The sequence below is a fragment of the Uloborus diversus genome, chromosome 8 (genome assembly GCF_026930045.1).
Source record: "Uloborus diversus isolate 005 chromosome 8, Udiv.v.3.1, whole genome shotgun sequence".
NCBI lineage: Eukaryota > Metazoa > Arthropoda > Arachnida > Araneae > Uloboridae > Uloborus > Uloborus diversus.
The window spans coordinates 43,995,611-44,023,316 of NC_072738.1; the positions used below are offsets into that span (position 1 = coordinate 43,995,611).

General features: G+C 35.3%; 1 protein-coding gene across 1 annotated transcript in view; it reads left to right on the top strand.

Annotated features, from left to right (window-relative positions):
• The first annotated feature begins 6,872 nt into the window (after positions 1–6,872).
• The window catches only part of LOC129227323 (uncharacterized), a 168,824-nt gene continuing 147,990 nt past the window's right edge, over positions 6,873–27,706 (top strand). Inside the window, exon 1 of the mRNA XM_054861867.1 lies at positions 6,873–7,025. Within this exon, the coding sequence (XP_054717842.1) occupies positions 6,973–7,025 (53 nt within the window). The 5' untranslated portion in view covers positions 6,873–6,972. The remainder of the gene's footprint in view (positions 7,026–27,706) is intronic.

The following is a 27,706-nucleotide window of genomic DNA, read 5'->3' on the forward strand; positions in this document are numbered from 1 at the left end:
TGTTGGTCCTAACTTTTGGATCCCCCTGTATATATTTGCCATAAAGCTGTCGGGGGGGGGGGGGGGGAAAGCACTTTTCCAAAGAGTACGACGTGATGAAAGAAAACAGTGGTCATATTTAGATTCAGGGGATCACTTTACATAAGAGTCAGCAAGAATTATGTCAGAAGCATTTTGAAGTTATTATTATTATTTTTTTTTTTGCCGCGCAGTGCTATTGTCAAGAAATACGCGGTCTTTGATTAACTCTTAAATCACTTTCCCCCAATGGAAAAAAAAGTTTCCTTGAATTAAAAATCTTGCTAGGCATATGTAAGGCATTTAAAAAAACAAGCAAATATTCATTTACAAGTTTTACGGAAAAGCGGCAGTAATCGAGACAAAACATTTGAATGGAATTTTTAACACACACACATACATACATACATACAAAAAAAAAAAAGATTGTTGAGGGGGAAAAAGCTCGTCCTTAGCTAAACTCTCAAAAGAAATTTATCTTACCTCCGGAATAAGGATTTTTTAAGAAAAGAATAAAATGGTTAAGGCAAGTTTTAAAAAAATATTCTATTTAAAGAAATCCTACGCAATTTTAACAGACGAATAATTTCAGAAAGTTTTTTTTCCTCTTACGATTTCCATTCATTTACATAGCTTGCGTTTGTGGTCTTCATATTTTAATCTAACGTTGAAAGGAACTGTCTGCGTAAAATTTGCCAGCAACTCTTGATGTGGATTTTTTTTTTCCGTCTGTATAAACATGTTGACTTTTTTTTTTTTAAAAATGTAACATCCTCTAGGCCGTCTTAAAATTAATTAAAATTTTGTATTTGACGAAATAAAAATATATTTTACGCTTGCATTTTAGAAACATATTATTAGTACTGTTTTACATGAAAGCACAGAAGCGAAAGCGGTGTGTTTGAATTCAAGATTTGTAGGTAGGTGTGTAGATTCTTAAACTATTTCTACAAGATCCGACTTGGGGTGACCTAACCTCATCGAGTTTCTTAAACAGTTACGTTGTTAAGTATGAAAATGTAGATAAATGTGTAACCAACACGATATAGTTTGTGCGAATAAAATATGGAATCAAGATGTCAAAAATTCTTTTCTTTTTTTTTCCTTTTTTTTTTCTTTTCTTTTTTACTTCCTTTTACAAAAAAGGAAGTATTGTATTCGCGAAAAAATTTTCACTCAAAAATCGACCTTAATTTCCATTTTACTCATCCTCGAATGAATATTGAGTTTTTTTTCCGACTCGACCACACGTGGATAAGTGCCTAAAAATGTATAGACACGCGAAATATCCATAATGACGATTCCCGAGTTAATTGCAACGAATTTTCTCGTGACGTCTGTATGTACGTATGTATGAATGTGCGTACGTATGTCGTATAACTCAAGAACGGTAAGTACTAGAAAGTTGAAATTTGGTACGTAGACTCCTAGTGGGGTCTAGTTGTGCACCTCATTTTTTGGTTGCATTCGGGTGTTTCTAAAGGGGTCTTTTGCCCCTTTTTGGGGAGAAATCGTTAATTTCGATGTAATTTCAAGCGGTGTTATAATTTGGCGCACACACGGCGATATATCGCCAGTCTTTTGGTCGTCAAGTATTTTCGCCAACTTGGCGACAAATTTGGCGAATTATTTAAAAATTTGTTTTAATTTGGTCACTGTTAGTGATATTCAGAGAGTAAACTATTGAATCACATTAAAATTGCCAGTAATAGGGAAATTACATTAAATTGTAGAAAAAAAAGGAAAACATCAGCTCGTTTTTTTTTTGGATTTGGTATCTGTTATATTTTGTCGTGATTAAAGGATGTGATGAAACTAAATAACAGTATACCCCTGAAATGTAGTCTTTTTTTCGCAATGTTGCTTATTATTGTAAAATAAAAGGTTACGATGTAAGATCAAAATATTTTTCAAAACTCTTGAGATGTTTATACCATGTTTGACTAATTAAAGTTCAAAAAAACAAGGGACAATTTTTCACCCCACCTTAACCTGCAGGGAAAGTCGTATATTTCATACAAAAACTGAAGTACTTTTTACAGCAAACTACGACGGTTATAGGTAGTTGCTTGTGTGACAGATAGCTCCACGCAAATCGAATCCAGTGTTGCCAGATGGTCAAATCCAGATTTCACCAATTCCCTTCCAACTTTTCCCCCAAAAAACGATGTTTTCTATCAAAATTCCCCAAATTCAAAAATTATTTTTCCACCAATATTTTCATAAAATGAATCGTTTTTCTCTGATATTTTTGTCTCTTGAAAATTTTTCCCCCCCCCAAATAGCCAAATTTTCTTATAAAATTCCCCAACTTTTGTTTTCTTCCCATTTTCGCTTTTTTTTTCCTTTATCTTTTTTTATATTTACTAATAATAAAGCCGAGTCTCTCTGTCCGGATCTCTCTCTCTTGTCAGGATCACTGTGACGAGCATAACACCTAGACCGTTCGACCGATTTTCATGAAATTTGGCAAAGAATTAGTTTGTATCATGGGGGTGTGCACCTTTAAGCGATTTTTCGAAAATTCGATTTTGTTCTTTTTCTATTCCAATTTTAAGAACATTTTCCCGAGCAAAATTATCATAAGATGGACGACTAAATTACCAAGTTATCATAATATGGAACCGTAATGCGGGCAAGCCAATTGGCGAGAAAGTCATCATGCATTATTTGTAAATATACAGGGGAACCAAAACACCTTTTAATTTTCTACTACGGGCAAAGCCGTGCGGGTGCCACTAGTCATTAATACAAGCGCCTGACCGAGAGATAAGAAAAAGCCAAATATTTTTTTTCTACTTGCATTTACTACTCTGCTTCTGTATGTACATTTAAACTATGATTTTTGTATATATTTATCCAAGAACATTCTTCATCAGACTTATTTTTGCCTGTTTCACGTATCAACTAGTTACTCACGCAGAACTATTAATGCGAATTCCGTAGCAGAATATTCCACATAATGCAAAATGCGAATTCCATAAAGTTGAGCAAAGCTAAACCCACGCTGCTTGATACAAACAATATAACTACCAGATGTCAAGACGCGAATTTAAATACATTTTTTTTCCCAGGTTTCCCCCAGAAAATTTTTTTCCCCAAAGAATTCCCCTCAAAACCCATTTCCCCAAAATTTCCCCAGAGAGCATCAAATTTCCCCAAAATGGGGAAAATTCCCCCAATCTGGCAACACTGATCAAATCTTAGTTTATATGTTACTTGCGCTATCTTGGAAGAAACGAACTAACTAAATAAATGTCTCTTTGCTACACTGTTACAATGATATTATATTTTAAAAAGTTAAATTACTGCTAGGGCTTTAAAATTGTTAATTCAACCCATTTAAAAAGAAATAAATACAATTATGTAAAATTCAGGTTATTTAAATTACTTTAAATCATATATATACTCTGTCAGTTTGCAATTTTTATACTGCAACCAGTTTTATTTATGAGTTATTGATAATATATAAAAATAGATGCTTTTATCGATGATATTTTGTTAACCACACAGAAACATTCAAGTAAGTCACTCTCGCCATGTGCAAGAGGGATAATGAATTATAATTCATGTTTCGTAAAAGATTTTCAACCTCCAGCTCAGTCACTTCCTATGCCAGGCTGATGAGTACTAATAAGCACAAAACTGTAGTCCTCGGCTGGAATGACTGAGATGGCGGTGTATTTCATGTATTTCTGCCTTAGCGCTGGCTATAGGACGGTAACTTACTGGTGTGAGAGACTTCAATCGAAATTAACCTACGCCATCTATCGGGTGTCTTCGCAACCTAGATGTCAAACTGTGTTAGGGAGTTGCATTAATGATCAAACTTACAGCACCATCTATTAGGAATTGATAGAACTTAACAATTAATTAAACATTTAGACATATTGCATGCAGCACTGGACACTTGTTTGGAAAACTCCACGGATTCAAATGGAGTAACAAGCAGATCGCTACATGTTACCAGTCGCTTTCCGATATTTCCAGAAAATCTACGTGAGCATGTAGTGCCATCTAGTACCCGGAAAAGATGACAAATGGGTAGATCATGTACACTGGTGTGCAAAAATTAAGGAAGAGACGATTTTTTCAATATAACTTTGTACAAAAGCTTTCTAAATCAACACATTTAATACCGTAAGATCCCCAATACGTAAGGACATGTGTAATGCAAGCAACACTTACTAAAAGAGAAATCAGAGGGATAAAAAGAAGCTTTATTGAAAAAGTAGCATGGAGCACAATGCGACTGAGGTCCGAAACATCCCTGTGATGGGTGTCCAGCAAGAAACATCCGGTCTTTAGTAGGGGATATGATCTCACCCGACTGCTAAGCAGGTTTCACAGTGTCTGCCCATGCTGAGAATGAGAGTGTCAATGAGTTGTTGAGAAATTGCTGCCCATTCGTCTTGCAGCGCCAATCGAAGCTTCCGGAATCGTTACTGGTGGTAAGGTACGAGCTGCCAAGCGTCTGCCTAGAAAATCCCATACATGCTCGATGGGATTGAGATCCGGGGATCGTGCCGGCCAATCCATACGTTCAATATCCTCACTCTCTAAGAGCTGTTCGGCAGCTTCTGTGCGATGAAATGGTGCATTGTCGTCCAAGAAAAGGAACTGCAGACCCATAGCGCCTCTAAAAAGACGCACATATGGAAGAAGAATCTCGTTACAATAACGGGTTCCGTTGACTGAACCTGCGTCGAAGATGTGAAGGTCTGTACGACTACCAAGCATGATGCCTCCCCAAACGAGAACACCGCGACCTCCGTACCTGTCCCTTTCAGTGATGTTCGAGGGAAGATTGCGGCTTCCCCGCTCTCTCCAGATGAATATGCGATGAGAATCGTTACTCAGACTGAATCTGCTCTCATCTGTAAAGAGTACTCGTCCCCATTCATTGTCTCTCCAATTCCGGTGTTCCCGGCACCAGAAAGAACGCCTTCTCCGATGGGCAGGCGTTAGAGGTACACACCGTATAGGGCGTCGTGCAAACAGACCGCCACCGTGCAGTCTTCTGGCCACGGTAAAACGCGATATCGGTCGTCCAGTCGCCTGTGTCGTGTGTCTAGCGATTTCTCCCGCTGTTTGCCGCCTGTTTCTTCTGGCCTGTATAACAATATACCGGTCATCTGCGGGTGTGGTTCTTCGTGGACGACCACTACTGAACCCTCGGATAGCTGTTCCTGTAGTTTGAAATTGTCTCCAAAGTCGTGAAACGATGCTGTGAGCAATTCCGAACTCTGCAGCCACACTTGTCACACTGCGGCCTTTCTCCAACTTCCCAATGATTTGACCTCGGATAAAAGCATCCAGATGTCGTCTAACAGATTGATTTTTCGCCATTTCTCGCTGAGGCAGCAACTCGGTGTGATTTTAACTGCTATACGGCGTGCAATCTCTTTGCCAGAAATACTGATCTTACACCGACAACATGCTTTATACTACTCAGACACTCCCCCATTACGTCTGCCTGCATATCTGCGCATGTGCTACCGTACATCACCTTAATTAATCTCCTGATTGGTCTTTCTGTCCGCTCTGCCTCTTCGTTCAGCTGATATACTAATTTTTCGACTTCGTCCTTAATTTTTGCACACCAGTGCATGTTCACATTGGTGCTGTCGCGCTCAATCTGTTATTTTTCTCTATCTATGCAATCCATTCTCTAAAACTTAGGTTGGGGGCAGGTTGATACACATCAATCTGCCATAAATGACAAATAGAGATTGGCGAGCGAAGTGAGCATAGAACGAGAATCCCTTGGGCCATAAATTAAAGCCTTTTGCATGTCTGTGTGTGAGTCTTTATTCCTATCTCCTACGTTCTGTCAATGTTTCCCAGGTCGATACAGATACTGTTGGATACAAGATATCTGGAAGAAGCCATTCCACTTTGTCTCATCCGTCTAAACCTGAACGTGCCGGAAATCTGAATCAAAAACTAAAACAATAAAATCATCGTCACTTGGGTGGGCACCGAATTTGATGATATACTGCCAATTTGGTCATCCAATTTGGCGAGAATTCGCCAACACTGTCGCCAAATTTGACGAAATATCGCCAACTCACAGGCGGCGACGGGGCGGAACTTCCGAGGCGCACCGTCGTAGACTGTACCTCAACCCGCCTGAGGCGGGTCCGTGATAGAGCCACCGAAAGCAGCGAACGGGGGTTGGTGATCAAGGTGAGGAGGGGTAAAGCCCAATTTTGCTCCAAATATATATTTATTTCAACTTGGGTCATCGGTCATGAAACTCACCTGCTTCGTATGGTATTTAATTCATCGCTCTGTTTGTATTTCATATTACTTATTTTTCTTTCACTTTCCTTAACATATTATTTACTTCCTTCTCCTTTAAACGTATGTTTTGACTGCAATTCCGTCGATGCACATATGGCAGCACATTTCAAGGGCACCCATATAGGGGGGGGGGTAGGGGGGCTCAAGCCCCCTCCCTTAGAAATTAAAACTTCCTTGCTTTTAGTACTTTTTTCTTTGCAAAAATGTAAAAAACATTTCTTCTCCAGCCATTAATGAATAATTTATTAAAAATGTCAAACTTTAATAACTGTAATCTGTACTGAACTCGGTTTCTATGGGGAAAATATCTGTGCCCTCCCTTAAAATTTTGCATGTGGGCGCCCATGGCACATTTTTGAAAAATGTGGAATTTTCTTGTTTCCTCCTTCATCTGGCAGTTTCGGCAGTGAATCAAACTTTCAAAAGCACGTGCTTGCAGGTCGGAATCGATATTTACCTCTGTTATGAGAGGGCGCTGACGGGACAGCAACACCCTCTCAACATACCGGAGCACATAAGGTGGCAGGCTGAGATGGAAATCAGTCGATGTTAAAAGTTACTGCCTCGTTCTCTCGCTGAGTTTCAGAAGTTAAGGCTTCGGGAAATTGTTTCGGACCGTTTTATCGTTTACTCTTGAAGGTAAAAGTGATGCCTTACTTGTATGTGGAAACGGCGAAGGAACGGCTATGCAGGGGAACCAGGTAGGTGCTTTTTTTTCAATAATTGAATCGATGAGTGCAAAAACTTCATAAGAGTCAAGAGTTTCAAATTTTCTAGGAGAGAAAAAAAAACGTTTAAACTTTTCCAAATTTTCTAATAATCGAACAATTTTTTTTTCTCATTCGTAACACGAATTTGTGTTGCTGTGATGCAAAAATTACGTAGTTTCTATTAAAATCGGGTTGAGCAAAATTTAAAATGTAATTTGAACAACCGGTGTTTTTGCACTCAACTGGTTTTTAGACTTCGAGAAAAAAATTATCAACACTCAAAGTTTATGTTATTTATTCTTGGTTTCATCAGAAATGAAGCAACGGTCGCTTTATCATTGTAACACAGAAATTAAAAAATTATCAAGCTCTTACCTATTGGTAACTTACCTATTGGACCATTTTTAACCATACATCGTTATAAAAAATTACAAAATCGTAAGAAATCAAGAATTTAAAAATCTTTGCAGGGCGATTCTCGAAAAAAATGCCCCGTGCGTAACGCTAAGATTTTATTTCATTCAAGTAACTATTAATTAAATATGGGATTAACTGTTATGCTATGATAGTATATTAAAGCATGTATTATTCCCCAACAGCATTATCTTTTGAAGGCTATGGTTAGCTGGAAAAAATAAAAACTTATCGTTACGCACGGGACATTTTTTCGAGAATCGCCCTACGATGGAATATAGGCTAACAAATACAATGGAAGGTTATTACAAAAATTGAGAGGCGGTTCCTAAATCTGTACCAAAAACGTTCAAAACTTTCTGTATGTTTAAAAGAGAGAGCCCTGTTCTTTCGAACTACTAACCCGAGGGCCGTGATTTTTGCACTGAACTCGCAACTTGCCTCTCAGAACTTGTTTCCATGAAAAACGAATTTTTGTGACATAAGTGGATTTTAATTTCACAGATTCAATTAGTGATTTAATTTTGGATAATTTTTATCATTTGATACGTATTATCGAACGAATATGTGTTTCGTTTAATTATGGTAGCTAGAAATTAAGTTGATATCAATTTAAATGGTAAGAAAATATTTAATTGTTTAGCTCAGACCGTAAAATATTTTTTCATGAATTTGGATTTTGGGATTAAGATGACATTGTTAAAAAGTGTGACTATTATTCCGCCGCGTGCAGGTAAACCGCAGTATCTACAAAAATAAGTTTTTGAGATTATTTACGGAGACGCGTTTTTGATTTGCCACAAACAATACTAAAATGTTGTAACTGGACGTTCTTTTCGTGCTTTATTTTCAGCGTAAATCAAGTACGCAAGTTTGTATGATAAAGCTTATGTCAAATAGATGGCAAAAAGGCAAAAGAAATTTTTTAAGATACTGTTGTTTATCTTTCCAGGGCTGCACTGTAATTAATAGCATTGTTTTAATGAAATTGTATCAAAGAGTGCATTTTATAAAAAGAGCGATTTTTTCGAAGCAGTAATGCAAGTAGAAATTTGAATAATAATCTTTCTACGCGACTTCAATCGCACAGAAAAAAGGAAAAGAAAAAAAAAGCTGCATATTTAAAATTGGTTCGCGTACCAAATTAAATCTTTTTGGTACGCAAACATGTTTACGATTTCATTGTTTACGCTTTTTGCCGATGACATCACAAATGATGAAATGCCATTCATAAGGCCCCTATATATACGAGCCGACGCATCAGCTTAAGATCAGCCTTTTTGGATCGGAGCGCGAGTTTGAGTGTTTGTCTTTTCTGGCGAGTTATCGCGTTGGTGATTGTTCACTGTGAGCAATTATTAGCAGCACGTGAATTGTTTATAAAATAAGATATTATTTTCAGCAAATTTGGCGAAATCCGAAACTTTGCTGTGGTAACCCAAGCAGTGCAACAATGAAAAATCCGATCCAAAATGGCATAACTTAAGCTGATGCGTTGGCCTGTCTATATAGCGGCTCTAGCCATTCACAGAGCAAAATATTTAATTCGCATCTTTACTCACGTGCATTGGCAACGATATGATTGATAGCAAGCGTAGAGTGCAATTTTAATTCGCTTCTTAATTATCATAACGTGGAAACGCAGTAGCAAGGTGCGCCAAAGAGCATCATTTGTGACGTCATCAAGACCAAGCCTTGTTTGAAAAATCGGACACTTAAAAAAATTAATTAAAACATAACTGTTGGGAAAATGAAAGTATTTTCTGGGTCCACGTTATTTATTTTGCTTATTCTATCAATTTCAGAGACTAAAAGTAGTACTTTTGACTGAAGGAAACAACCCCATTATTGATATTAGTTTTTTTTTTTTTTTAAAGGCGCTATCTTGGTGAACCCCGAGTTTGCGGGCATACCGGTTGATGCTCGGTAATATGGTTTTTGAGTTAATGTTACCTTCCTCATTAAAATACTAGGTGTCCGAAAAGTCCTTGAAAAAATTTAAAAATTCATGGAAAAGAAATAAAATGTCGCACGAATATGCGGTTTGCGCCGTAATACTTCACACGTTCACGATTTAAATTTTTTTTGTTGTGTTCATTTTCGTCACATAGTGTAGCATTGAGGATTTGAAAATGCCAATTACCCAATTAGCTTAACTGTGTAGGCTTAACTGTGTCCGCAGTCCTTGCTTAGCTAGGCTTGCCAAACGTCCCGGTTTGACCAGGACAGTTTCGGTTTTCAGACAAAATCCCGGTGTCCCGGGCGGTTTACTTTTTGTCATTTTGTCATTTACCGGGATCATTTTGGAACATTACTTTGTCATTTGTAACATTAAAAAGTATATGTAAACATTGTTCAATATTTTATTCATCATTCAAAGTGTTTCTTCTTATTGAAATAACTCATAAATATTAACTTGAAAGAAGTAAAATTTTAAATTTATCTGCTTGTGTCATTTCTTATTACCCTGGTTTTAGGTTATTAGTTAGTATCCATTTATTCGTAGCATAGAGAATGAATTGCCCTGCAAAATATTCTAAAAACCAACCAGGGGTGTGTACACTTTTGAATACTCGTGACACTGGGAAGGAGGGGGTGCGCGGGGGGGGGGAGACATTCCGATGTCCCGGTTGAACATTTCAGAAATCTGGCAAGCCCATTGCTGTTTAGACCATGGAATGAACATGAGTAGGTTTAGGTGTGGTTTGAGCAGCAAACGGTGTAACACATTCAACTCTAGCAATGAATGGCAAGGGCTTTATGTTAAATAAATTGGTTAAAAATCTCACATTACGTTTCTTTTTCTTATTGTGGTGGTTACAGCGTCACCTTTAAACACGATTCGGAAGTTATTTCTTTTTCTTTTTTTTCTTTATAAAGACATTAAAAAAAAAAAAAAAATCGCTAACCTGTGATGTATTTTTTTGCAAACCGTATAACGTATACACATACAACAATTAGCTGCTTTTCTTTGAATTTTAAAAATGTGCCAAGGACTTTCCGGACACTTTATACCTGATATTAGTTCTATCGTATGTGGTTCGTTTCATGCTATGTCATTTCAAGCAAGTTAGCTCATACGCATATTAATCAGGGATTGTTTCAATTTTCAAATGTTAGAAGGGTTTTAATTCTAACTGACCCATTAACTCCGCTGAATATTTCATTTTCACTTAAAGTGCAACATTAGATTATAGTCCACCTCACGATTGTTGGCGAATCCACTACAAAACCGAATGTAAACGAGATAAACCAGGGTTACTCAAATCAAGCATTGTCGAGTCAACTTTTCTTCGCGAAACATAGCTCTTTGTTTACAATTTTATTACCGGTCTGTACATAAAATAATTGATTTTAGTAGTTTGTAGATTGCCAACAATAGTGAGGTGGGTAACATTCTTAACCTCAGGTCTCATCTTATCGATGTCATCTAATGCTCTTACTTAAGGAAAAACAGTGCCGAGTTGAACTGGCTGCCTCCGCATACATTAGAAACTCATCCTAGATAAAATCCGTGGCCATAACGTTTTCTCTTTTCATTGTTTTAGTAAACTCCTCAACAGAAATAAGCATTCTCAAAAATCCGGCATCATATTTTCAATACAATATTGTAATACAAGAAAATCGCCCGTCATGGTATGACGGGTGAAAATTGTTTCTTTTTGAACGAAGCCATTGCCTGTTTAATGACCCACTGTAAAAAACCGAAACGTTACTGATTATTTCAGTATAACGTTTCGGGATTTCAATGGTTTGTATTTACTTCCTGAAAAAAAATCAAGTATCATTGTCAAAAAGTTTTCTGAATTGCTTTAAGTTGCACGAATGCAAACTTCTCACTGTTGTGAAAAATATTTTTAGCTCCCAGTTTAAAGATTAATTGAGCGTATATATATTAAGTATATCGGGTTCAGTTCGATGATGGCCCATCTAGGTTAATTAAGCTCCCAAAGGGAGCGGATAAGGCTCTGGGTTCCGCAGCTTTGCATGCAAGAGAGGTGCTTGCATTTCTGTCTTAGCGTTCGTCCTAGTTGCAATAATGCTTTTGGAGCTTTCTTAGCAAATCAGGAAGGCGCCATTTTGTTATTTTGAACCTACGTGAGTTTTCTCGCGACTGACTTTAATCGGGGAGATTACAGAATAATTTCAAGGAAGATATCTGACATTTAGAGGAAAACATTCGTGTTTTTTTAGTGCATAACCGTTTTTACAGTGCATTTTGATAGTTGAAATTTTAACTCTAACACCAGTGGATTAAGCCTTAACTCCAGTAGATAAATGATTTCTTCGTTTTCCTAAAATGACAGTCTTACCAGTAAATCAGTTAAGTTACCGGGTCGAGTTCAGCCTTGTCACGATAAAGCCTTTTCCTGCATCTTAAACATTACCAAAACGTACACTGTAAAAAGGATTCAGAAACGTTCCTGGAAAATAATAGGCAGCTGATGTTCCCAATTTCTTCCAGTAATATATCTTGGAAAAATCAGGAACGTTTTCCGCTAAAAGTCAGTAACCTTTCTGAAATTAACCTTGAAACTTTCTGAAGAAATGCGAAATCTTCCCTGTTAAAGCTAGTCATGTCTCTAGAACCTTCTTGGAAGATTAAGTAGGTTTAGTGTTTTACATTACAACCTTCCCGATTTACTAAGAAGGCTCCCTAAAAGTCAGAGCGACCACGGCCACGCAAGAGGGAACCAACCATATCCCTTGGCTGCGATTCCTGCCTTGCAAAGCTGTATTTATCCATTGACTTTTTCGCTCTCATTAGGAGCTTAGTCAACCTGGACAGGTCATAAGCAACATTTGGCCGATACACTTAATAAACACGCTCATTCAATCTTTAAACTGGTTGCTAAAAATATTTTCCACAACAGTGAAAAGTGTGCACGCGTGCAACCTGTAGCGATTCAGGAAACTTTTTTGTGAAGGTACTTGTTTTTACGGGGATATAGGTGAAAACGTGTGAAATCTCGAAACGTTCCACGGAAATAACCAGTAACGTTTCGAAATTTTTTTACAATGTATTATCAACACGCCGTGGCAAGAGTTTCATTGTTGAAACTCTCGAGTTACTCGATCATCGGCTATTATTTATATGAGAATGTCCCCAACCGTTGAATAACGCTCTTGTGATCAGTAATCATATCAGCCAATTGAAGATGTTTTGCAAATTTACTTCTCTTCGTGCGCCGTATCCCGAGAAACGAAGTTACTTGAACTTCAGCCAGTGCAATAGTAATAGCAAAAATAGCTATAAACCTATCAAAATCTACAAGATTTTACGGAAAGACGAGTAAGAAACAAAGAACAAATATTATGGGATCATCGAATTGTAGTAAGCATTCAAAATCATTGTATTTTATTAAATTTAAATGCTTTCCTAGATTTTATCGTAATATAAATAACATTACAATAAACAGTAAGTAAGGAAACTCGTTCTAATCTATTGCAGATAATAAAACAGGATTACGAAACTTGATAACGTGAATTCAACATGAATAAATTTTACATGTTCCCACGCAGTTTTGCCATCTGCAACTTAAAGTTTAATAACAGGACAGAGAATAATATCGCATATCAGAACTTATTCCTAGTGTTTTGGAAAGAAAGATTTCACATTTCTTTTAAGTTATTTTGGGTAGGTTTTGTTTTATTTATAACATTGATATCTGCCCATTGAAGTTTACGTAATAATATTTTGTGCTTTGATATTTTGATTTATTTCCTTTTATTCATTCTCCCTAAAAGTTAAAGGCGATCAGAACTGGGTGATTCTCCAAAATCCTAGCAATATCATATTCCGGAATTATAAAGCAAAAATTATTTGACCTAGAAAGTTTTTTTCCTTTTTTTTTAATAATTAAAAAAAAAAATCTAATGTTGCTCATATTAAAACAGAAACTCATATTTTTTTTTCCTTAGGAAAAATTTTGAACGCCCTGAAAGTCACTCTATTGCCGCGTCACAATCTGTTTCTCAAATATACTTAATTATTAAAGAAAATCAGGCTACAGTTTTTTTAAGTATATTTGCTACAGTTTCTATGACATTTGATGAAATTCATTTTGTCATTCTCCTTGCGCGTGAAAATTTGGCCTCCTCATTTGAGGGGTGTTGTAGAGTTAAAGCAAGCTCCCTCTGTTTTTCTTTCAATTGGTTCCCAATAAAAAATTAATAGAATTTTTTTTTTGATTTTTTTAAGCATTTATATTTTTAAGGACTTATGATTGAAAAATATCAGATTTTTGGAGAAACTGAAAAACTACCGCTTTAGTATTTCAAAGGCAAGGACTTCGGGTGGTGTGCCGGGTGGAGACTCCCTTCGCTGTGCCACTAGGTGGCGTTCGCATCAGATTTTTGAAATACATATTATTGTTCGCAATGTAATAAGGAGTTGTCCCGAATAAATTGCAGTCGATTCCGTTCATTGGAATATCGGTTAAAATAATATCCCGTTTAATGCAACAAATTTTCGATGTAGTACCAAACCGTTGTAGTTGGTCATTTTGATCCCGGAGATCCCGCTCATTAGAAAAAATTTTTCATGGCAAAATTGACTCTTACACTAAGCTGGATCGAACGTAACAAGCAACACAAATAATGAGATTGCTTTTATAAGAACTAATGAAGGGGGAAAAAAACAGAGCTTGATGCTGAATTTTCTGCTGTTTTCGTTTATTTTGAGTAATCATCCCTTTAAGTGCGGCACACATCATTTCTCAATTTATTTTTAGTTTACTTTTCCGAAAAAATATAAAAACAAAAGAAGAATGCTTGAAAAAAGGCTTAGTGCGTCCTATAAAAAGTCCCCCACTTTTGAGAGAATTGTCTGATTCGAACAAACTTTCTTTCGAAAGATCTCGGCGAGGACACCTTATTCACATATTACTTTCAAATTTGAACAATCTTTTGTTCAATTTCGAACACTTCAAAAAACAATAACATTAGCACCTCCGGGTATACTTAATGCCAATATAGATCCCGAAATTGACGGCGGATTTGCTTCAAACAAACTTAGTTGGATAAAGCTCTTTATGAAGTACATGCATAAAAAAATATTTATTTTTTTACTTAGATAGTTTGAAAAGGATTTTTTTTGAACAATTCAAAAAAGTTTAACAAAAAAGAAAAAAAAAAAAGCAAAATAGCACCGAAATATTTAAAAAATCGGGCAGATTCTGATTATATTCTCAATTTTTGGTTTCAATAACTAGAAAAAAAAGTTACTAATAAAAATTGAACTACCATATCTCGTAGACTTATTAACTCAAAATAGAGATAAATATGACTAGATCAAAAGGAAATGAACTCAAAATGCAAATAGTTTTTACCAGGGCTGCGGAGCCGGTGATAAAATGATCTACTCCCGTCTCCGAATTCTAGAGTTTTAGGGTCTTTGACTTAGACTTCAACTCTTGTACTCCAAAATCAGTCTGACTCCGACTCCGCAGTCTTGGCGGAATTACAGATTCCAAGGGAAAATAACTCTGACTCTTGGAATTTTAAAGCCTTCGACTCCCGACTCCAACTCGGACTCCTTTACCCATAAATCAAGGACTCCGACGTCATGACTCCACAGCCCTGGTTTTTATTGTGAAATATTAACTGTGTTGAGATGTCCTGTTTTTATTTTCATTCTGAAGTTTATTTTCAGCAGTTAGAATTAACAGGAAATTCATAGTGCTTTATTTTTCAACTGAAAGAAAGAGCTGTGAAGACGATTTTATTTTTGACGAAAATTATTTAAGAGGACATTTCTGTACCTCAGAGCCAGAAGGACGTAAGTCACATTATGATAATTTTTCAGGAGAGGGGAAAAACTTTTTTCGGGTGATGCAAAGGATCGGATGGGCGCACTTTCAATCCCGACTGTAAAATAATGTTTAACCTTACTCCGTAAATACGGTGGCAGTATTCTGCACTTTTGTGTAACCTTTTTCCAGCGGCTAGCTTCCTCCATAGCAATGGAGTAACTCAATCGATAAAACTGGTGCAACGTATGAGCGTTACACAGTTTTATCAGTTAAGTTACTCATTTGCTTTGGAGGCAGCTAAGCTGCTACCACTTTTACGGACTAAGGTTACACATTTTTTTAGTGCTGCTAAAAAATTGAAAGGGACTTTTTTTTTTCAGAATTATGTTCACATGGCTCGATGCAGAATAGATTTCTACATACTATGCATTAATAAACGGAAAATCGCAGTTTTTGGACTTAAGTCCTTCTGGTTTTGAGATACACATTCTGTCATTTATTTACTTATTTTTTCAAGTATACTTTTTTATAAAATATTTGGCAACGAGGGAAAATAAAACCTGTGGTGCTTTATTTTCGCCCAGAAGAGAGCAACAAATGATATTTTTTTGTTAAAACGTGTTTATTTTGATGTGCATTTTATTTACTTTTGAAAACAGTTAAATAGCTTTTAAATGGGGAAAAAGATATATTAGCAGCATGGTTTAAAAGGTGCTACTACTTTACTTGTTCGTTTATTTATTTTTCACGTATCCAATTCATCAGATGAGAGAGGCATATTTTGTTTTCAGAAATCAACTTTAAATGTTAGAAAGATATGTTAGACATAATTTACATTTCAGCTTATTAAGAGAGTATTGACCTAGATGCTAGAAATTCGATGTTAGTATAAGAGAAAGTAGGCTCGTATAGTTCTGACGGAACTTATTGTTAATCACTAAATGCTCGCAACGGATTCCTAACCTTCCCACTGCGAATATACAGAACATTTTCCGCTTGTGGGAATCTCCTTTTTGGACACCATTATTTATCCTTTAGTAGTAATGTCCTTTCTGGTTGCGACGTTTAGTTGCTCAGAAATGAAACGCCATCGAGTGTACAACGAATAATGTACAAAAACACGAGTGCATATCAGATGCAATGAATAATGCATTTTCTTGCACAGCTACGCGCGCGCGGACTCCACCTTCTCCATTTATTTCCCGAAAGTCACCATTAAGGATCCGCAAATGCGATGGCTGATGGTAATCGCAGGTATTTCGCTGCTCGCAAATGACGTATTATCGGAGGAAATATTCCGGAATAAATTTAGTGCACAGTGTGAAGATGTTCTAAATGATTCGCTCACGCGTGCATCATGTCTTTTAATATTTTAATGCGGCGAAATGGATTCCTAATGTTTTTCCTAATACGGAATATGAATGCTGCCATTTTCAGAGAGGACATTTTTGATTTCGGTGTAATCTACAGAAGCATAGGATTTATTCCGAAATGTGGTCTCCTTAGTTTAGTACGTTCATGGGCGCCCATATATAGGGGGCCCATATATAGGGGGACAAGTGGGGGCTCAAGCCCCTCTTAGAAATTAAAACTTTCTTGCTTTTAGTACTTTTTTCTTTGCAAAAATGTGAAAACATTTCTTCTCCATCCAGTAATGAATATGTTATTAAAAATGTCAAATTTTAATAACTCTGATCTGTACTGAAATCAGTTTCCATGGGAAAATATTCTGCTAAACCATGGGGGAAATGTCTGAGCCCTCCCCTATTAAAGTTTTGCATATGGGCGCCCATTAGTACGTTTGAGAATTTCAAAGTTCTTTTATTGATGCCTCCAGTATAGCAAAATACCAACTCGATTTTACAAATTTTTAATTATACTTTGTTATTCTTTTGTGTGTGTGGTTGGGAGTTCTAAAATTTTGATAAATTCGTTTTTTTATTTTCACTAAAGTTATTACATTACACAAATTGTTGAATTTAGTACAGTCTGCTGTCATTTACTAGCTTTTCTTACGCGTAGTGTTTTTTGCTAAGTACGGTTAAGAATTTGCGAGTTACATTGATGTCAGTGATGTCAAAATGTAACGATACTCGAGTTAGCGAGTTTTTTATTCAATTAGTTCTGTAATTGTTTTGTGTGTGTGGCTGGAGTCCTCAGAATTTAATTAAATTTCTTCTCAAATTTTTGAATTCAGTAGAGTCTGCAGTTGCGTACGATCTATTCTTACTTGTAATTACTTTAGTTTATTACGTTGGATAAATTCAGAGTTATTTTGTTGATGTCGCCGGTATATATAGCAAGAGACAAATGTAACGAGACTCGAGTTAGCGATTTTTTAAAAACTTTGCTACTGTTTTGTGTGTGTGACTGGAGTTTTCAGATTTCAATAGATAAATTTTTTTCATTTTGAATGCATATTATTATCGAGTGAATATTTTTGAGTTGAGTATAGTCTAAAGTCGAGTGCGATCTATTTTTACGTGTTGCCTGTTAAGTTTAGTTCGTTCCAGAATTTTGGAATTGCTTCACTAATGTCATCAATATAGCAAAAGTCAGATGCAACGAGACTCGAGTTGACGATTTTTTTAAAATAAAAATTTGTTACTGGTTTGTTTGTGTGCATGGAGAGTTCTCAGATTTTAATAAAATTTCTTCTCAAATTTTTGAATTTAGTAGAGTCTGCAGTTGGGTACGATCTATTCTGATTTGCAGTTACTTTAGTTGTACGTAGGATAAATTCAGAGTTATTTTGCTGATGCCTCGGTATAGCAAAATACAGATACAACAAGACTTGAGTTAGCGTTTTTTTTTTTCTGTTTTGAGAGTGTGGTTGGAGTTCTCAAATTTTAACATCTATGCATTTTTTTTTTCATTTTGAATGAATATATTAAAAAGTGCATATTTTTGAGTTGAGTAAAGTCTACAATTGAGAACAATCTATTCTTACATGTTGCCTATTTAGATTAGTTCGTTCGAAAAAACTTTAGAGTTGCTATATTAATGTCATCAATATAGAAAAGTCGAGTGCAACGAGACTCGAGTTAACGAATTTTTTTCCAATAAACTTTGTTCATGTTTTGTGTGTGTGGCTAGAGTTTTCAGGTTTCAATGTTTGCTTTATTTTTTAAATTTTGTTTTCTATTTATAGTGAATATAATTACAGAAGCAAAATTTTGAATTTATCGTAGTATACAGTCACTTGTGATCGAATCTTATGAGTAGTCTTCTTTGATTTACGTCCGAGAATTTCAGAGTTGTTTCACAGATGTTACCGGTTTTGAAATATTACGAAGGGACGAGACTCGAGTCAACGAATTCTTTTGATTGAATCAACTTCTCGTTTTATGTATGTGGTTGGATCTCTAAGATCTTAATGAAAAGAATTTCCGTTTTCAATGAATGTTATTACAGAGAGTAAAATTTTGAGTTTAGTATAGTTTATCGTCGCTTGCGGTCGATTCTTACGTGTAGTCTTCTTAGATTTATGTCCGAGAGTTTCAGAGTTGTTTCATAAATGTTATCGGTATAGCAATATTGTTATGGAACAAAACTCGAGTTACTAATTTTTTTTTTATTAAACTTTGTTCTCGTTTTGTGTGTATGGTTGAATTTCTCAGATTTTAATTATTACTAGCTGCGTGCCCGGCGTTGCACGGGCTACCTAAAAAATGTAAGAGCAGTCCAGTTGATGCTTTTGTAGTACACTGACACTAGTTTCTAACGCGTTAAGGAATAAATAAATGCGCGTAAAGCAAGGTTTGCAAAACACCAGTAAAACATATTTTTGCCAAAACACCTCATCAACGTTAATAATCGTTATCAATGATACAAGTTATGAGTACATTTTCAGTCAGCACAAAAGGGGAAAATATATGCATTATCAACTATAATCTTTACTCACGTTAAACTGAGTTACATCTGATAGACTATATCGGAAATATTTATGCACAATAACAATCCGCTTTTTACATAAAATAGTCTACTACCCGGCGTTGCCCGGGTGTTTATTAATGCAACATACCACTCAGATAAATATTTGGATGGATTCTATCCACATGGTCGTACAAGAATTACATCAATCCGTTTTGCAGGTACAAACCCTCAAAGAACTCAAATAACTTGTAAATCACTCATTTACTTTACGACGTGCACGGTCCTCCTCGAAAATGAAAGTTATGTCATGTGACGCGTATTTAACAATCAGGCTTGAACAAAAAAAAAAAAAAAAAAAACAGCAAAATTTTGCTGCAGATTACGGCAAAATAATCGAAAAGTAAACAACTTAAACACCCTGATTACAGGAAAAGCCTTAAAACAAAAGCCTAATTTTATTTCTTTATATTCGAGAAAAAAAATTGCAACAGATGTTTCTTTTCAATGATTTTCTTCACGCTGTAAATTTTAATAAAAGCGTTCATCCGGAAAGTTGAGTTGAAGCACTGAATAATAATTTGAATGGAGGAAAGCCTTCGAAAAATATGGATTTTATTTTGAAATCTAAGAGTCATAATTAATAATTTTTAATTGATATCTCCGCTAATTATTATCGGAGGATTATGTTAAATAGCCAAACATGAAGACGGGAAGATGACGAATCCATCGATACCTGGTTCGATGGTCAGTTCACTGTCGTTCGGGAGAAGAAGCTTGGACATAGATAGATAGATACTCAGATTTTATATGTATAAGACTAGCTGCGTCGCCCGGCTTTGCACGGTCCACCTCGAAAATAAAAGTTATGTCAAGTGACGCGAGTTCAACACTCAAGCTTGAACCAAAAAAAAAAAAAAAAAAGTCAGTGAAATTTTGTGGCAGATTGCGGAAAACCCCCATAAAGTAAACATTTTAAATCCCCTGATTACAGGAAAAGCCTCAAAACAAAAACAAGAATTTTACCAGAGCAAAAAAAAAATGGCAACAGATCTTTCATCTCAATGATTTTCTTCACCTCGGGACCGGAGGGCCTCGGGTTCGATCCTCGCTGGTCGAAGACGCACCGTTGTCATTAATGGGGACTGGGCGACGTTAAATATGCTCGTGGTCTCAATGTCCTCCAAGTGAAACGATACCTCTGGGGGTGCTAGTACTAGGTAGCTATTAGCTCCTGGGCTAGTTCAAAATTCTCACTAACTGTTCGATCCGGTGATGGTGCTGCCATCTATCGGTATATAAAATAATAGAGGCAAGGAACATAGTATGCAGTCCTCGACATAAATACAGTTGAAGTCAGTTGTGACTCTTGAATAGAATAGAATGGATTTTCTTCACGCTGTAAATTTTAATAAAAGCGTTCATCCGGAAAGTTGAGTTGAAGCACTGAATAATAATTTGAATGGAGGAAAGCCTTCGAAAAATATGGATTTTATTTTGAAATCTAAGAGTCATAATTAATAATTTTTAATTGATATCTCCGCTAATTATTATCGGAGGATTATGTTAAATAGCCAAGCATGAAGACGGGAAGATGACGAATCCATCGATACCTGGTTCGATGGTCAGTTCACTGTCGTTCGGGAGAAGAAGCTTGGACATAGATAGATAGATAGATACTCAGATTTTATATGTATAAGATTATTATTACTTTCTTCTATATATAATATGTAGAAGAAAGTATTGGATTCGTGCAAATTTTCGAATTTCGAATTTTGACGGATTCGAACGTTTTGAGGTGTGCTGAGTCTATTTCGACTATTTTTGGAAAATGTCTGTCTGTCTGTGTGTGTGTATGTGTGTGTGTGTGTGTGTGTATGTGTGTGTGTCACGTCTGTGTGTGACCAGTTTTTTGTGGCCGCTCTACAGCAAAAACTACCGCATAAAATCGAACGAAATTTGGTACACATATGTGCCCCTATGTGAACTTGTGCCCATTGGTTTTTGGCGCGACTTCCTCCAAGGGGGGTGGAGCAATGGGACGTTTTTTGAGTTACTCGTGATTGCTATTCCTCAGGAAGTAACTGGCGGAATCAAACAAAATTTGGTCCATATGTTGCCAGTAACAGGAACAGGTCCTGATTCAATTTTGGTGTCAATAACTCAAACGGGGGTTGAGCTATGGAACGATTTTCGTCGTCAATTGTGACTGCTGTATCTCAAGAAATAATGAACGGAATGAAAGAAAAATTTATCGGCAAGTAGTCCTTAGTGGGTATAAGAGCTGATTTTATTTTGGTGTCAACAGCTAAAAAGGGGGTGGCGCAATCGCCCGTTCTTTTTTTCCATTGTGAGTGCCCTATCTCAAGAAGTAATGCTACATTCTGGTTGAAATTTGGAATATATGTGAATCCATATGTAAACAGGCTTTGGTTCAATTTTGACGCCAATCGCTCCAAGAGGTATTGATTTTTTTTTTTTTTTGAATAAAAATAGCTTTATTAATGCAACAATAAGAAAGATAAATCGTAATAGATTGTCGTCTGCGTATTTCTCGTGATTTTAATTGTATGGAAATGATCGGAAATATTATCTCAATGATTTAAAATTTTTAACTGTTGCCATCTTATGTTTGTTAACAAATAAAATATTTGTAATTAATTCAAACAAGGCTTTTAAAATAACTTTCAATTTTCGCTCTTTGCTTTGCTTTTGCAATAATTCAGACATTGGGATGGTCGTCAAGTTTTTGCATGTGTAATTTTGTTTTCATTGGGAATATTGCTTCCTCGTCAAGCATGGGGAGGGATCAGAAAAAAAAGAAAAATATAGAAGAAAGTTTCGTGATGGCCACAACATACTAGTTTTTTGTTTTCAATGAAACATTTTAGAGAGCAAAATTAGTAGTACAGTCTGCAGTCGCGTGCGATCTGTTCTTAGGCGTTGTCTCCCTAGTTTAGCGTGTTCTAGTATTTTAGAGTTGTTTTCCTGATACCACTAGTACAGTAAAATTCTGATGTAACCTGACTCGAGTTTGCTGATTTTTATTCAATAAACATCGTTTTTGTTTTGGCTGCAGTTCTCAGATTTTAACTAATTTTTCTTTTTATTTCCAATTAGCTCTGTTGCTGTTTTGTTCTATACGAATTTCTCTAAATTCTGTTTTATTGCAATTGCAACAAGTCACAATTTGTGATCTGTGATGAAATTTGTCGACAGAGTAAAATTTAATTTACTTTGCAGTAGAATACGATAGATTCTTACTTCTTCCGTTCTACTTTTCGTACGTTAAAAAAGATTTAACTATGTTTCATTGATGAGATTCATAGAGTAAAATTTCAATCTAACAAAACTCGATTCAACGAATCACCTTATTGAATTTTGGTCTTTATTTAGTTGAAGCTTTAGGGTTTAATTTTCTTCCCTCTTCAATAGATATTTTTACTGTCTTATTTCTCATCTATTTAGCTAGAACAAGTTCTTACCTCAGTTGCAGTGCTTCAAAAATTTGTGGTTAGCAATGAAGTTTAAGAAACATATCAAGATTTTTATTTTAATACATTTTGCTGTTGCATACAATTTCTCCGATATGTCTCTCATTCATTTCAGTTTAGTTTATCTTTTGATTTCTGCTTCGCTTTAGTTTCATGAAGCACAAAATAAAGTTTCGTTAATGAAACCCGCGCTCAAAAGGATTATTACTTGACGTTCCTTTTCAAGCTGTTCAGTTTCTCTTTTTCTTTTAGTTGTAGTACTTGTAAAAACTGCGTTTTCGATAACTTGAACCGCTTGAAGTTTTAATTCCTCTTGCAATCCGCAGTAATCGAAAAAAAAAAAGTTGTAAATCTAATAGTTTGTATGATGTTTATCAGTTCTAATAATAGAAAATTAATGCGGTTTTGGATAATTTTAATAATACATTGTTTACCATAATTGGATTACATGAAATACACTGCCAGCTCAGCCAATTTCAGCCGAGGTAACTTACTGAACATAATTGGGTTGTTTGTCACTTTTCAAAAAACATTTTTTTTGAAAGAACATGGTCGACAACATGTGGCAAGTAACTTTTATTTTCTCAATTTTGATTTATTTTCCTTTAGAAAAAAAAATAAAAATGACGCAGTCGTTGTTTCTATTTTTGCTGCTGACGTCACAAGTGAACAAGTTGCTTCTGTTACTGGAACAAAGTTTCAGGATATTGCCAAATTTCACCAAATGAATAGTTTTGTAAACTAACAATTATCGTTCCGCTAATAATTGCTCACAGTGAAAAATCACTAAAAGGTGATGTTTTGCCAGAAAAGAACCCACGCGCTTCGATTCAAGATGGTTGTCTTCTCTTGTGACGTCACATTTTGTTTCGCTAAACGGCACTAAGAAAATATAATTAAAAATCAAATGTTTCGGAAAATAAAAGTATTTTCTGGCTCCATGTTATTTTTTTTTCTTGCTTATTCTATCAATTTCAGTAACTAAAAGTAGTACTTTTGACTGAAGGAAACACCCCCATTGCAACAATACAAATATGTAAAACCCACATCAATTGCTTCTGAGTTGCCCTTTGGCTGAGCGATACGACATACTATTAGAAACAGTTTTTTTTACAACATTGTTTATTTCAAACTTTTAATTGGGAGATTTATATAACTCTTGCAGAGTAATTATTAAAGCGTGTCACATGAACGATGAAACGATTCATTTAATAAATCTATTCCCCACCTCACCCTTTCAAAAAAAGTAGAAAAGCATCCTTTTTGTTATGTTTAATGAGTATGGGTGAATGTTAAGTTGCAAAGAATTTCATGTAATTGCTATAAACAACGTTTCTATGTTCGTATAATTAGATACTTCAACTACAATCATATATCACCTGCATTGTTTTTGACCAATTAGAGAGTTTGCTTTAATTATATTGTAATTATTTTACCAGTCTTGCTCTGTTTTCAGATAATTAGCGTTTTCCAGGAAGAGTAATAATCCGGATTTTGTTTGAATTTTTTCGGGAACAAATCGTTAGCTCACTGAAAGGTTAAGTATAAATACAACCGTGAAGAAATGCAAGAGTTACTGCTGTGTTTACATTTCAAACTGTCTGCAAATATAAAATAAATTAATATGAGTACAAGTTAATTGATTGGATTAAAAACAAGAAGTTATAAGTATATGTGTGTGTTTGTTTTATTTATCGTCTGTCAAATTTAACTTATGCTTTATCATCAAATCTAAACAATGATTTTGTGTAAGAACGGATAAAATATCAATTATGGTCATATGTGCCCATAAATAATACGTACTTTTCGCTCACTAGTTATGGACAAATTAGCTTGAAAGGATCTTAAATATCATAATTAATGACAAAAATAAGCGTATATGATAGAAAAAAATGAAGAATGAGAATTAAGACTGATCTAATTTAAAACAAAAACAGCAATCTCAGGTCTTCAAGAAAGAAACACTTCAAAAAATTAAAATGCAAAGAAAACCTACTATTGGAGGATGAGAAGCATTAACATCATTAATTACATTGTAGATAAAATCCTATGTTTGTTAAAAATGTGTGGGGAGTGTTCTTGAAAGATGCTATTTTGAGAATCCACTGATGGTGTTCCTTAAATATGGATCAAACTTGATATTGATACACTAAAAAAAATCCGAAACGTTACTGAGTATTTCCGTGTAACGTTTCAGGATTTTAATGTTTTTTATCCACTTCCTGATAATATCAAGTATCACTGTCAAAAAGTTTCCTGAATTGCTACAAGTTGCACGAATGCAGATTTCTCTCTGTTGAAAAAAAAAAAAAAAAAAAAAAAAAAAAAAAAAAAAAATTAGCTCCCAGTTTAAAGAATAATTGAGAGTATTTATAACATATATCGGCTTCAGCTCGATAATGGCTCGTCCAGACTGACTTAGCTCCCAAAGGGAGCAAATAAGTCCTTGGACTAGGTAGCTTTCCAAAAATTGCAAGTGAAATACTTGATACTTGCAATTCTGGCTTAGCTTTGGCCACGGCTGCAATGTTGATTTTGGAACTGTCGCCTTGATAAATCAGAAAGGTGCCAAGCTGTTGGACTAAGATTATTCAGAAGTTACAGAGACACCCTGGCTTTAAGCGGGAAGATTTCTAAATTTTTCTGTATAATTCCAGGAAGGTTACTGAATTTTAGCGGAAGAGTTTCTTGGTTTTTGCTAGATATGTTACCGACAGAAATTGGGCACATCAGCTGCCTATTATTTTCCATGAACGTTTCTGAATCATTTTTACAGTGTGATGCAAGACAAACCTGCCCATAACTTGTCATTAACCCTATCCCGCCATTAAGAGCATGCAACAGTTCTATTAAAATGAAAAAAATAAAGCATGAGGTGCAAAAATGGTTGCAACAATAGGAATTTTTTTCACCGATTGGACATGTTGCACGTTACGAAGATTTTCACAGAACCTTAATGTCTTAACAGTCATACACTACATAGGGAATTCTCATAACGTTAAACTCGCCAAGTAGGAAAAAATATTCCTACTGTTGAATTCATGTTGCCATTTTTCACTCCTTCTGCTGTAATTTTACGTTCAGGGGTGCTCCGAACTTTTATTTTTGGGAAAGAAGAAATTCTCAATTTGCAAAATTTTACTGAATGATGATAATTTTGCCGAGTAGAACCCCAAAACTTGCCGAATGATGATAATTTTGCCAAATAGAACTTCAAATTTTGTCGAATGATGATAATTTTGCCGAATAACGCCAAATTTTGCCGAATGATGAGAGTTTTGCCAAACGGAACTTCAAATTTCGACGAATAACGATAATTTTGTCGAACGGATCTCCATATTTCGCCGAATGATGATAATTCTTCCGAATGGAATTTCAAATTTCGCTGAATGATAATAATTTTGCGGAATGGGGAACTCCATATTTCGCCGAATGATGGTAATTTTGCCAAATAGAACTCCAAATTTCGCCGATTATGATAATTTTGCCGAATGGAAATACAAATTTTGCCGAATGATGATAATTTTACCGAATGGAACTCCAAATTTCACCAAATGATGATAATTTTGCGGAATGGGGAACTCCAAATTTTTTTCCGAATGATGATTATTTTACCGAATCTTCAGATAAAATTTGGCGAATAAGGAAATTTTAAGAATGTCACAGTGACCTTCCATCGGGGCGCCCCGCCCCTACTTAAATTCTAATGAAACTTTTATTCAAGTGACTTTTATTCAATATGATAGTTCCCTCATATGTATTCTGCAGGTTTCTAGCTTTTATGGAATTTCCTACACTTGAAAAGAGTTTTATTTGCTTTATAATACCACTTGCCCTAACGCAACGGCTTCATCGCAGTGAACATTAGTTGAAAATATTTCACTCGACGTTAAATCCCGGTTATCACAAATTTGCCATTTCAACTGCGCTTGCGCGCAGACTTTGCTGATTTCAAAAATCTTGCTAAAATTAATTAGAAACATTTTAAATTTGTTAATAAATATGAGATGGCAACAGAAAAAAAAAGAAATCACAAAGCTTTCTCTGATTTAGATTTTAGGCCTCGGTAAAGATTGAGTTTCGCGTTTTTAATTATTAATGGATTCGGTGTCTGATTTTTCCATTAAATAAAGGCCCTTTTCAGGGCCAAATTTTTAACCTCACAAGAGCGTACTAGAATTGCAGCATCACTTCTAAAACAAAGCCGAACCCTCAACCTAAATAAAAATGTATAATACTAAGCTGTTTACGCCTAACGCAAAATATCCGCAAAAACAGGATATCTGTACTGATATTCCAATTATTTTTGAAGTACACAACGTGTTTTACGTTTAATTTATAAATATTTCCAAACCAATAAATATTGAAGTGTCATTTTCTCTTTACATTATAAAGATTATCAGTTATTTATATCCGTAGTTTCATATAATATATCACGAAATCGCTGTGAAAATATTCTAATGGCGTTCATTAATTTGTTGAGACTCTCGCTCAGCCTAATTATAAACAAGCAACACGAAATCTTAAAACAAAAAGCCCAAAAAGTAACAAAAAGCCCCAAAAGTTAAGTCCACGCGCAAGCGCAGTTGAAATGGCAAATTTGTGATAACCGGGATTTAACGTCTAGTAAATATTTCCTTGGCAACACATTTCGCAAACTCAGTTAACTCCCATGACGTTAACTTACGGTTAATCATAAATTCTTTTTGTCCCGCAACAATTTAATCGTATTAGAAAGTGACAACCGAGAACATTTACTCAAAAGAAACTGCTACCACTTTCATCACAAAATCGATAGAACATTTTTTTAAAAGTAAAAGCATCCCATTTCCTTGGTTACATAGTATTTGCTGCTTTCAATGCTTAGTATGAAAGAAATTTCATCAATCAGACAGAAGTGAATACAGTTTCATATTTTTATGTTGCCATTTGCTTTTTTGTAAAAACTCCCGAGATAAATTGCTTTCTTCAGACGAAAAAAAAGCAATCTTTCAAGCGAAATGACTAGTATACGGGTGTACGGTTTCTACTTTAATAGTTTTATGTGGTTTATAAATTGTACTATTTTTGTTGATTGATCATTTTATTTTTGGTGTTAATCCTGACTTTTGCAATAAGTTTCACATTCCTAAATTTT